General features: G+C 31.4%; 1 protein-coding gene across 1 annotated transcript; it reads right to left on the minus strand.

Annotated features, from left to right (window-relative positions):
- Positions 1 to 38: 38 nt before the first annotated feature.
- On the minus strand, positions 39 to 9632 carry LOC125073155 (cytochrome P450 4C1-like). Its single transcript, XM_047683868.1, has 10 exons — positions 9560 to 9632; positions 5929 to 6018; positions 5281 to 5391; positions 4528 to 4710; positions 4083 to 4279; positions 3455 to 3521; positions 2953 to 3151; positions 2051 to 2202; positions 1326 to 1505; positions 39 to 879 (listed from the first exon to the last, which is right to left on the minus strand). Exons 1-10 carry the CDS (start codon positions 9615 to 9617, stop codon positions 728 to 730), a joined length of 1389 nt encoding a protein of 462 aa, XP_047539824.1. The 5' UTR covers positions 9618 to 9632; the 3' UTR covers positions 39 to 727.
- Positions 9633 to 12532: the final 2900 nt, after the last annotated feature.

Consider the following 12532-nt stretch of genomic DNA (forward strand, 5'->3'; position numbering starts at 1 on the left):
AATGTAATTGTTATATAATTAAATATCTGTTACTTAAATATAGAAACTATTATTATATATAAAATGGATTTGATTTAGACTCTTAAAATCATAACTCACAAGGACTAGATATACATATACTCTACGTTTGTTACCGTCGTCTTTACCAAACAAAGATCCACCTAGTAAATTATAGCAAGTTGCATAAAGACAAAAATCCATATTACCCCAACTCTCTTCACATTCAGTACAAGAAACTGAACCCACTTCGACGCTAGTTACACAATCACGTCGCAACCTTGTTTTGTAACTGTTTTAAATGCACTGAATGTAATAAATAATAGAAAAGAAAATATAAATTAGATATATGTTCTGATATGCACACTGGGGTATAGGCATTTTAAATAAAAAGATGAAACAGATCGACTATCATTTACGAGCTGTTCACCTTGGCTTTATTAATATCATGTCTTTAATCAAAAGGTCGTCTAGAAGAGATCTCTCTATTAGCAATGAGACTTTTGTACATACAATGTTTTTCTTTCTCTTTTGGTGTACAATAAAGAATATTCTATTCCATAATCCTAATCAATACTATAACTTACTTCCTGAGTGAAATGCATAACACGTATATAATAACATTTTCTGATTATATTCATAAGTTTATATTATGTATTTACTCATTTATAATGTTGTTCAGAAATGTGTAATTAACGTCTTCTACTTCGAATGTTGATTCTTCAATTTTTTATCTTGGCTCAAATTTTATCAAATGCCCACGGGTTGGTTTTAACATTATCGCAAACTCCAGTTCAAGTTTGTTTTCGTCAGCGGTGATCCTAAACTTTTTGACGATATGTGCCACAATTATCTTCATAAACGTCAACCCATATAATTTACCTGATGAAAGGGAAACATATACTATTAATCATGTGTCTTAAAAGCATTGTGTCGGCTCATCTCTTCATCTGGCAGTTATTATTATATAGTATTAACTCTTGTGCACAGGCTTATTTTGAAGTAAAAGTCAAAACCTTAATATAATAACTCAGTGGGATATGTGCTGTTGAGTTGATTAGACTCTCTTTAGAATGCCAGTCATGGCTGAAGCGGTCGAAAGAAAATCATTTTTGCGTAAAATTCGTGTTAGATTATTGTGAACAACATCGTTGCAAATATTTGTAAAGAGCAATTATGTAAATTCCTTGCCATTTCTTTTCATTAGAGGATGCTTTCCGAAACGGTGGTAGTGTTTAAATATTAACGATTCTAAAACGTTTTATGGTAAAATTTACTAGAATAGAATACGTTTGTTTTGATTTGAAATATTAGCTTATAAGGCTTACCAATACAATTCCTTCGTCCCAATGAAAAACTAGCATGGGAAACTGGCTGAGATGGTACAGAGTCATCAAACCAACGTTCGGGTCGGAAGTCCTCAGCGTCAAGTCCCCAACAGTTTTTGTTTCTGTTCAGGGCCCAAATATGAACTAGTATGTGACAATTGGCGGGCAATATGTAATTATCTGAAATTTTTCGATAAAATTATACCATTGTTTTTTAAATATTTAATTCAATATATATATTTTCACATATTATTGAAACACTACTTTTTAAAAATATCAAAGATATAGAAATCTCGAACAGTAAGTCCTTACATAACAATTAATATTGTCAATTGTTTTGCATACCAAGCATTAATCCATCAATATATTAATAATTATTATTAAATTCCAACTCATTGTTAAGCTCAATGTTATACAAAATTTAAATTTTTATTTTATTGTTAATAGTTAATTAACGACACTGCCGAAATCGGGTAACACTATCAATTAGTATCTTATTTTTTATACTCTTCTGTTGGATTCCTTATAATTAAATATAGATGATTACCACGAAGATTACAGCATAATAATGCTACAAGTTACTTTATAATTTGTTTCAAAGTGTTAATTTGCAGCCACAGACAACAATGTGGGTTTTATCAGAATCCATCAATATCCCATACTAAATTTGTGTTCACCTGTAAATTCTTTGAACATTAACTGATCTATGCATCAAACATACTTACTCAGTTGTACATCGGTGGTAGATGTCCTAGCTACCACCGGTGCAATCGGATACAAACGAATCGACTCTTTTAAAACTGCATCCAAAAAGGTAAGTCTTCCTAAATCAGTTTTGGATATAGGCCTGTCCTCATCACCCGTTACACTGATTACTCTGTAAAGTAATAAATTATTTGATAATTAGCAAGCCCGTCTAACCCAGGAGGCGCAAATACAAGGTGCTACGCTTTAAAAGTAAAGCGTTTGTAAAGTCTGAAACTCGGTCAGGGTCCTCTTATAAATCTTTTCTCGGGGTAGGGGAGATCGCCAGAAAACAGCTAGTTAGCCTTTTGTCCTAAAGACAGGGATTAGCGATTAGCAAATATGTACAACAAAGCAATAATGCTGCAACAGTTATTTACATACAAAAATTTATAATAAATTATTCGGTTGCTGGGTGTATTTAAGGATTACATACAATAATTCCCAATAATTCTCAATAACCATAAGCCTTGTAGAAGAAGCGCAAAAGTCTTGATTAAAAGTATAACACCTCGCCATATTGCCTTCACATGTGATAGTAGGGCTGGTTAATGTTTTACTCAGAGGACAGTAACTATTACTTATTTGTATACATAGACAAGGCCTTAATGTTAATAATTATTATCCGACGCGATGTTTTGGATTTTTCTCACAATTTTTGGTTTTTAATGTTTTTGTTGTATTTGTCTTTGTTGAATATATAATAAATATATGCGATCGATATCATTACTTATTTTGTCACAAGACTACAACTATCAAATTAGAACTGTAATCGAGAAAATAAAGTAATGGACATAGTATAGTTAAAAGTAAGACGCATGATGACGCACTTAAAATGTCCGTATTAATTAATCGATATGAAATATTTGGAATGTCTACTCACTCTTCATGAATTTTCTTTTGAACATCAGGACGGCTTCCTATATTGATGAGAATAATTAATACTTGTGATGACATAGTGTCAAAACCAGCGGTTAGGATGTTGTCAATAATTAGTCTTATTTGATGATCCGTTAGTATTTGATTTTCTTCAGTCACGGTATGCTCGATCAAAATATCTAAACTGCTTTTTATTCTGTTTTCTGTAATGTAAACACTGTACTACAAATGTAAACATATATGATACAAATTTGAATATTATAATGAATTCGTATGGGTATTTTTAAAGAAATGTAATTATAATCTGTTTAATAAATTGTGAAGAAATATGGCAAAGTTTGAATCAACTGAAAGTAATTCTAGCAGATGTCTAGGATTGATACACATGTGCATTATTATTCAATTGTAAAATAAAAATAAAAATTATGCAGTTATTAATTACAGTGACAAAATGGGATATTTTATTTTAAATTTAATAATCGTAGTGTTTTAAAAATAATAATTACCTTCTTCGAAGTTTTTTTCTTTATTCTTAAGTCTCATAATATGCTCTGATTTCCGCAATTTAATTAACTAAAAATTAATTAACATATAGGTAAATCATTTTAAACACATATTTTAGATAACATGGATTCTTCATCCCTTTCGGACCTAAAGTAATAAATATCAATTATATGTGTTTGTAAAAAGCTTTGTAGTTTAAATAGAATTTGCACCTTCATCAAGTGAAAGGACATTAGTATTTTTTTATGAAACCCACGGAAAAATTTTGCTCAATGGATACTTTTTTATTTAATTTCTTTCTCCATAGACTTTGGCGTACCTTTTTAGTACCTCTACTTTTTATTTAAATATTTGATCTTGTACGGCTACGTTTCCTACTTTTTTAATTAATTTAATAATAATATATATATATATATGTTTGCATTTTTGTAATACAACAGTGAAAACCACCAATTTGCTCTAATTAAGATGGATTTAAGTAATCTGAGATTTGGTAAGCTCCTCACAGTCAGTCAGACATAAGTTTGCGCTCTTCCAAATAATTTGGTTTTTGACATTTTAGGTAAATCCAAATAAATAAATTCTACAAAAATATGCGTGTGTATTAATTCACATTAATAGTTAACTTACTTGATCTGATAAATTCCCCATTTGTTGTAGGCACTGGTCCTGTTCCTTCTTTAAAGAAGTCCAATAGAAAATAGAATCAAACATTAGCCAAGGTCGCGTGAATCTTACAACTAAAATTTCTAGTACTCTGCTGATAGCCTTTACGTAATTGTCAATAATTACATCATTATTATTAACATTAATTCCCATAATTGTTTCTGTAAATAAATCAAAAACTTTGATATTTATTATGGATAAACAATTCATTAAGGTCCATGTACATTCAACGTCTCTTTCCTGCGACCGATGAAGGAAATCTGCAGAGTATTTCTACACGGATGAACTCAAGGTGTAAAATAGTCATAAATTTAATACATGAACACTTCTGCAATATTTGGTTCAAAACTAAGTAGATTCTCCACCAAAAAAAAATCACCGTAAGAATCAAATATCTTGTTTTACTCACGAAAAGAAGTCTCCAATAAAATTCTCGCTATTATGTTTCTGAAATCGTATTCCTTATTGATTTCCGCAGCCATCGCAACTGACAAGCGTTCAGCTTGCTTGTTAAACAAATCGGTGTATCCATCTAATATATTCTGTTTGAAAGCATGGTTGATAAGACGTCTGTTGGTCTTCCAAAGAGAAACTGTAAAATTTTAAATAATCTTGCAATCATTAACTTAATGGTAACATGTAATTGCTTTTTAGACTCCACGAATACATATTATTCATTTATTCCTTATAAATTTATTTATTTATTTGACACACATAACTGATTACAGGCAGTACAGAGCAATAAATTATTGCCTAAAAAATTAGAATAGATAAGACTAGTTAGGTAAAGTTAAAAACAAATTGTAGTAAATTAATTACAAAATAATAACACATTTTTGTGTTAGCTTCGAAATACGAAACATAATTTTAATTTATGAAGTTCATTGTGTTGGTGTTTTTGACAAAAATCATACTAATACTAATATTATTGAGAAAGTAATTTTGCATGTCTGTCTGTCTGTCGGTTTCTCTTTCACGGCCAAACCAATGTACCGAATGAGATGAAAGGTAAGAAGCAAGCTTGAACCCCAAGAAAAGATAAAGGCCATTTTATTTTTTATTTTTTACAAGAAATAGGTGATTTTTTATGCCCCACATCTGACGACCTACCTCTAAAACACCAGTGAAGCACATAGCATTAAATAACTTAAGATTTACTTACAAGGAGCAGCTAACAGCTCGCAGCCAACGTAAGGTTCGATCATAGAATAGACAAACATTTTCTCCATGCAGTTAGATAAAACAGTGGACGCATCGTCTGGTGAAGTAACAACTGTAATACAGAACAAAATACAACTATATTAATAAAAAATTGTACAATAAGTAACAAATAATTAAGTGTAAAAATTTGGCTTACAAATTGTTTATATCTGTTTCCATGTTATTGGGTACTTTTCCTACTCACACAGATAACTGTTATGATACCGAATACTACAAATTGGAATTATCTTGAAAAAACTTTTGCTTGACATTTACGTCCAAATTTATTGATTAAATATACACGTAATTATTAACCAAAATAAAATCTACCAAGGGTTCGAAGAAGAAAATACTCTTACCTGAGATGAATGGGATAAACAATGTTACCATGTATTCGGTATAGCTCTCGTTGAGAACCTATGAACTAGCAAAAGACAAAAACCTTTACACATTGTAGCGTTAAGAAATATTAACCTACCTGAACCTTAGGAAGTGAGATGTTACGTTACTTGTACCTGTATTCACACGAGTTCACTTACCTTCAAACCAGAACTCAACAATAATTAATTTCGAATTATTCTCAGACTCAAAGAGTTCATTTTGTAATTACCGTGTATCAACAGGGGGCCAAAGAAGAACTTAGCGACTCCACCGCTTTCAGTTGTACGCTCTCCGATTATCTGGATTCGTTTGAATAAATCTGGAAACAGAAAAAAGAATATTTTTTTGAAGGAGGAAGTGCATCTTAGGATATAAAGGTTATGGTTAAAATTTAAGTTAAGTTGAAGAGATAAATATAAATAAGTCTAAGAAAGATTCGATTTTTCTTCAGATTTTTTCAAATGCTCTTAAGAATTTAACATCGAGGTTGTAAGTGAAAGTAAAAGCTATTTTTACTATACTAAAGTATTTTTTTTTTATTAATGATGATTATGTCGTCCTGACCGATTTCGGTCACAGTGGATCTCAAAGAAGGCGAGCCAACCACGCAGGACATACTATTTTCTATTGAGATTCTATTCTCTATTGAGATTCGCCGCCATCACCGAAATCGGTCAGGCCGACATCATCACTGTCTGCTTAAGCCGTCTGTGCACGCGTTGTATAATATTACTGTGCTGTTTTTATTGATTTGATTATTGCACAACAAAGATACAAAATATGAACATAATGATAAGTGTATTTCTTTTTATAAAATATTAAACAAAAATGCTTTTTTTATTTGCTTTAATAGGTCATGAATTATCAAAACACAAGAATAAATATTGATATCCATATTTTCTAATAAAATATGAAATATTAGAAATGACGAATTTCCATACAAAATCCTTTACGAACCCGCATTTAACCTTTTTGCATACGTCTGAGAAGAAATACCTATGAATCATCCTGTTAGTAAGTAAATTGATCTATCTTTGAAACGGGTGGGCCATAATTAATGCGCTTGCAACACCTTAGTCGAGCTGTATTAAAATACGTACTGTATTTTAAAAATAAAACCATTTTTATAGAAATTTAAACTGAATGGCATACTTTTTATGTAAATTAAAAAACTTAAATATAAAATTTGATTTTATATTTAAATTTGTTTACAGATTTTATTATCTCAATAGATTTAATCTTGATAGGACATAACAAAAGATTTTTCATTGTTGTATTTAACAGATAGTTTATTATAGTAACTACACCGAGTTCACACGGTCATAATTAAGGCTTTATATTACTGTTTTATGTAAAACAGCTCTTGGAGCGACTTGATGGTATTATTATCCTCTATCGGAGGTCTTACTGTAATATCCAGATATAAATCTATGCAAGTAAATTAATTTGATCACAATACTGTAGCAATCTTCACAGTACTTTGAACGTATCAAAAAAAGTATTTTGTATAGTGTTGCCAACTTCAAAATCACACCGACGAATATTTTTCGTCTCGAATTTTATATGTGACAGAATTCATATTTATTTATTGGTTTAATTTAATAATAAATTATTTCGATAACCATCAATTTCGATGTTTCACTTTTGCCGGGAATCGTGACGGCCCCGTTTTGAATAACTTTCAAACTCTGCTGCATATTATGTTATGACACATACATACACAACATATATATTTTAGAACTTACGGAATCCGAACAAAAAACTTGAAATTATCATTTTAATATTTTTTAATTGTCCAATAGAAACAAAAAACTCATTAAACAATAAGCTATTATTAAGTCAAATATATATTAGGTTCGTCTATGTCGCGGTAAAAAAACTTTTTTTTTTTTCATATAACTTTGATAAACTACTGTAATTCTTCTTAATTAATTATAAATAACTGAGTCGTTTTCATACAAGGATTAACATACTACAATGAGAAATATTTACTATATAAGTGAATTTCTCAGGCCTTAATAGAATGTTAAATATAGATTTAAACAAGATTTTTAAGTGATAATTTATTATGGGTGGATAAACCGTTTCGTTACGTAACGCGTTACGGCGCCAGTCTGTCTGGCTTACCTTTCTCTTACGCATACGGCAGCGGTAGGTAGGCTCCTTCTCTCTCACTCTAACCCACAACGCTAGCCGTATTCCGGAAAGTTTAATTTATTATTATATTTTACTTCTGTTGGGTGACTCGTGACGCACTTCTTTTTTTTTAAAGGTTTTTCTTATTACGTACTAGCGACCTGCACCGGTTGCTAATTAACAAAGAAATAGAAGAAAAACGCTTAACAAGAATTAACCTGTTAGCATAAACTAAAACAAAACTTTCTTTATAAATGTCTCTTCTGGTGATAGGAGGTTTATTTTTTTGTACAGTTAATCGGAATCGGAAATCGATTCAATGGGGAAATGATGTTAGCATTTTTGTCACCGCTGCGGTTGTTTTGAATTTTTATTTGTACATGGTTAATATTAATATATATATATATATATATATATATATATATAACATCGTAAGAAATACACGTGTCCACAGCTCATAGATTCGAATTTTAATTACGATATGAATAATATATACAGTAAAAACATAATATCATGCTCTGATTGTTATTTGAATTTCAAAACATATTTTTACGGTGTTATTTTTTATACATTTTATTGCACAACGAAATTGGATGGCATAAAAGGTGGATCTACATTCTCTAACTTCAAAACTTGTCATTCAGAATTTTATTTTTATCTTTTTTTTATGTCATCAGTAGGTGGCCTATCCACCTAATGTTAAGTACACCACCGACAATGGCGCTATAAGAAATATTAACCATTCCTAATATTACTAATGCGCCACCAACCATAAGTGGGTGGTACTTACCCAGATGGGGTAGCACTAAGCCCTACCACCAAGTAAAATGGGTGTAGTATAATATGAAAGGAAGAGCTTATAAACGACGCACTGGTGGACTAAGGCCTTCTCGTTTTGAGTGGAGATGGCTTGGAGATTATTCTACCTCACTGCTCCTATTGTTACGCTTCACCGTCATAGAGATAGCAACAAGAATTAACAATTTAAGAACTAATTAAAGAATCTTATAAAAAATAACAAAATTATATTTAAATATAAATATTGCCTCATATAATATTCAAGGAACCTAGCTTTGTAGTAGTAGAATAAACTCCAAAAACTTCTCTTCAAAATAAAAAGGGGCCAATGCCCAGCAGGGGAACAACTACAAGCCTTTATTTATTGACCACCACAAAGTAAATGGGACAAAAGGCGGACTTAACGCTTGGAGGCACTCTCTGCCAGTCAACCTTTAGGTCAAACAGTAAAACCATGGAGGCGATAATTAATAATTAATTAATAATACATAACAATATATGTACTTACTTATATATAATACTATACAAAAAACATATACATATATAGCCACATAGTATATACAAAATAAATATTGATATACAATAAAAAATACTTTCTATAGTAAAAACATATAAATAATATAACATAATAATAAAATTATGAGAACTAGGGGCTATCTGACAATATGTGATCACGGGACTAGTTTTACAAGTAAATTTAGAGGAAGCTTTTCTAAAATGTTCGGGTACTTTGTTCCAAAATCGGGCAGCTTGAACTGAGTAGGAATTAGAGACGAAACCGGAAGTGTGAGTAGGGACAGAAAGAAGGTAAGAAACCTTAGAACGTAGTTGACGATTGTGATTATCACAGATAAATTGGAATTTCCCTTTCGAATAATCAGGAGATAGAGAATATTAATAAAAAAAACAAATTATCAAAAACTCACCGATCAAATTAATTCTATAAATTTTATTTTTAAATAAAGAAAAAGCGTCATTTATCATCGGCACTGTCGATGTATTGATAAGTTTATTGTAGAATCGATATATTTTATAAAAACATAAAATCACTATCAATATAATTAAATAAAATAACATCATTTTAAATTATGCTTAATATGACTTCTACGCGCACTACAACACTGACGGACAGATAATAAAGGCTAATCTCGCAGTCAAGGTAAAAACAAAACTCTTAGAATTAGAAACATTTACCAGTTGAGTATTCGTGGAAGGGGAAATTAGAGGCGAGTAAAAAATTGAAATGACTTGATGTAGCCTTAGTAGTATTTTTACCCAAATACCGAAGGGTATTTGATTTACCTACCACAATTTGCCATACATTTTGTTGATAATCAATCAAATCTTTGAACATACAATATCTGTTTTAAATCAAATGTTGTCTAAATATTATACGAAAAGTAATCGACCAAGGTCCGATTTTGGCTAAGAATATCTTCTTGTTTCGTACTTTTTACCAGCTTAATATTTAAGCAATGCTTACCAATGCGCCGTCGACCTTGGCTAAGTGGTTATGACCTTTGGACCTGCACTTACATTGCCTCACTTACCTATCAAACCGAAATACCACACTAAGTATTGTTACTTAGAATATCAGACTCGGTCTTGCACAAAGCCCTACAACGAAGTAACATACCAGTTTTTTTTTTATGATATAGGTTAGCGGATGTGCAAATGGGCCACCTGATGGTAAGTGGTCACCATCGCCCATAGACAATGGCGCTGTAAGAAATATTAATCATTCCTTACATCGCCATTGCTCCACTAACCTTGGAAACTTAGATGTTCCTTGTGCCTGTAGTTACACTGGTTCACTGATCCTTCAAACCCTTGGCGGTAAAATATCTGATGAGTGGTAAATAAACAATTCGTGTAGAATAAAATCAATAGATTTTTTTCGAAATACTAAAGTGCGTTAACAAAAAGATAAAATACACAATAAAATATATTAATGAAAAAACCATATAAATATATATATATATATATATAATTATTAGTAACTAAAGCAAATGTATATTAGTATATATTATAAATGCGAAAATAACTATGTCTGTCTGTTACGCTTTCACGCTTAAGCCACTGAACCGATTTTGATGAAGTTTTTACCGAGTATTTCGAAATCCCTAGCAAGGATTTAGCCATTTTTAAATAACTCCTCGAAGGGCAAATAGGGGATGAAAGTTTGTACAAACCTACCCAGGTAGGCCCCTAATAACAAATTCTACCGTGAAACAGCAATTTATTATAGTATCATCGTGTTCCAGTTTGAAGGTGAGCGAGGCGGTGCAATTACAAGACGACGAGCGACATTATATTAGTTTTTTTTTTTAACTTCGTGGTCGGTTGTTGCAATGGTGAGGTAAGGTACGGTAAGACAACTTCTAAAGAGCAGATGTGCGGCACGCCGTATAAGATATATCAATCTTTGCTTTAGCAGGCCAACGGTCTTAATTTTTTTGTGGAATAGACATACGGGCAATTAAATAGCCCACCAGAGTGTTACCGTGGTCACCACGACGTATAGACATTGGTACCCTAAAGACCGTTTGCCGTAGTTACTAAATATTAAGTATTGCTGTTTAGCGGTAGAATATATGATGAGTTGGTGGGACCTACCCAAACGGGTTTGCATAAAAAGTTCACACATTATAAGTATAATTTAGCTAAACAAGGATATTTGGCATAAAATTCCACGCGGGCAAAGTAGCAGCTTCAGTTTGTTTTAAATATATTCAACATAACATTAATATTCACTTGATTGATAATCAACTGTCATGACACAAGAGGTGACTTGTTTCAATAATTACGAAAATAATTAATTGATAATGAGTACACAATGTATATAATTACATTAAATCGATGAACTCATTACTCGTCCGCCGTCTTCGCACTGATTTGAAATGTACTTTAAAAAAATTAACACTGTATAGATAATCATCCAAAACTTGTTGATGTTTTTCCTCACGACGTTTTCCTTTACCGCCTAAAACGAGGTGAATTATTAAAACAAAATAAGCACATGAAAAGTCAGCGGTGCTTGACCGAGTTAAAACTCACAAGCTCCATTAAAATTATGATGTTCTAATCTTTGATAACATCGTTATTAATGTTATTAATGTAAAAAAAATTATGAATCATAATACAGATATTTTAAAATGAGTTGACCTTCAATTAGAATAGGCTATAAATAGATATATATTTTTCATTTATAATTGCGTATGTTACAAACAAATAGCAATAGATGGCGCTGATTGAAATTATCATTTTCCTGAATCGCGCTGTCTAGATATTCGCTGTTGAATATATATAGTGTAGAATAACAAATGCAAAGAACTCTCGTCCTAGGGAAAACACTATAAACCACACACATACAGCGTTTCCGCTGGCGGATATTAAGTCCTAGTGGCGTCAATTAACCAGTGCTAAGAACAAAAGAGCTCCCCAGTCCCCACCCCACTGATTACGTCAGAACGATTTCATAAAAATTCGAGGCTAAGTCTAGTACTCGTCCCCATGCCCGGTGACGCTGCAAAGGCCTGTATTCAACTAAAACTACAGTAGTGAACAGTCGAAATCGCTGACCTGATATCATTCACCATATCGACACCCTCCACGCAAAAAGTCGTAACACTGGTTTTTGCCCATATGAAATTTTGGTACTATAATGTAATATTATATAAATACCCATATTTGAAAACCATATTTTCTCTAAATATCGCAATTTTTACTCGCTAATAGTATGTTTTTATTTTTTACCCATTTTTACTGAAATATAAATTATTAATTCAATTATACTCTTCAACTTACAATCAATGCTGTGCTCCAAAATTAATCACAAATTGTATTTGGTGGCTGAGCAACGTAAAGACGAAAATTAAAAATCGCTGTCCTATTAAATC

Source organism: Vanessa atalanta, chromosome 23 (genome assembly GCF_905147765.1).
Source record: "Vanessa atalanta chromosome 23, ilVanAtal1.2, whole genome shotgun sequence".
NCBI classification, from domain to species: Eukaryota; Metazoa; Arthropoda; class Insecta; order Lepidoptera; family Nymphalidae; genus Vanessa; species Vanessa atalanta.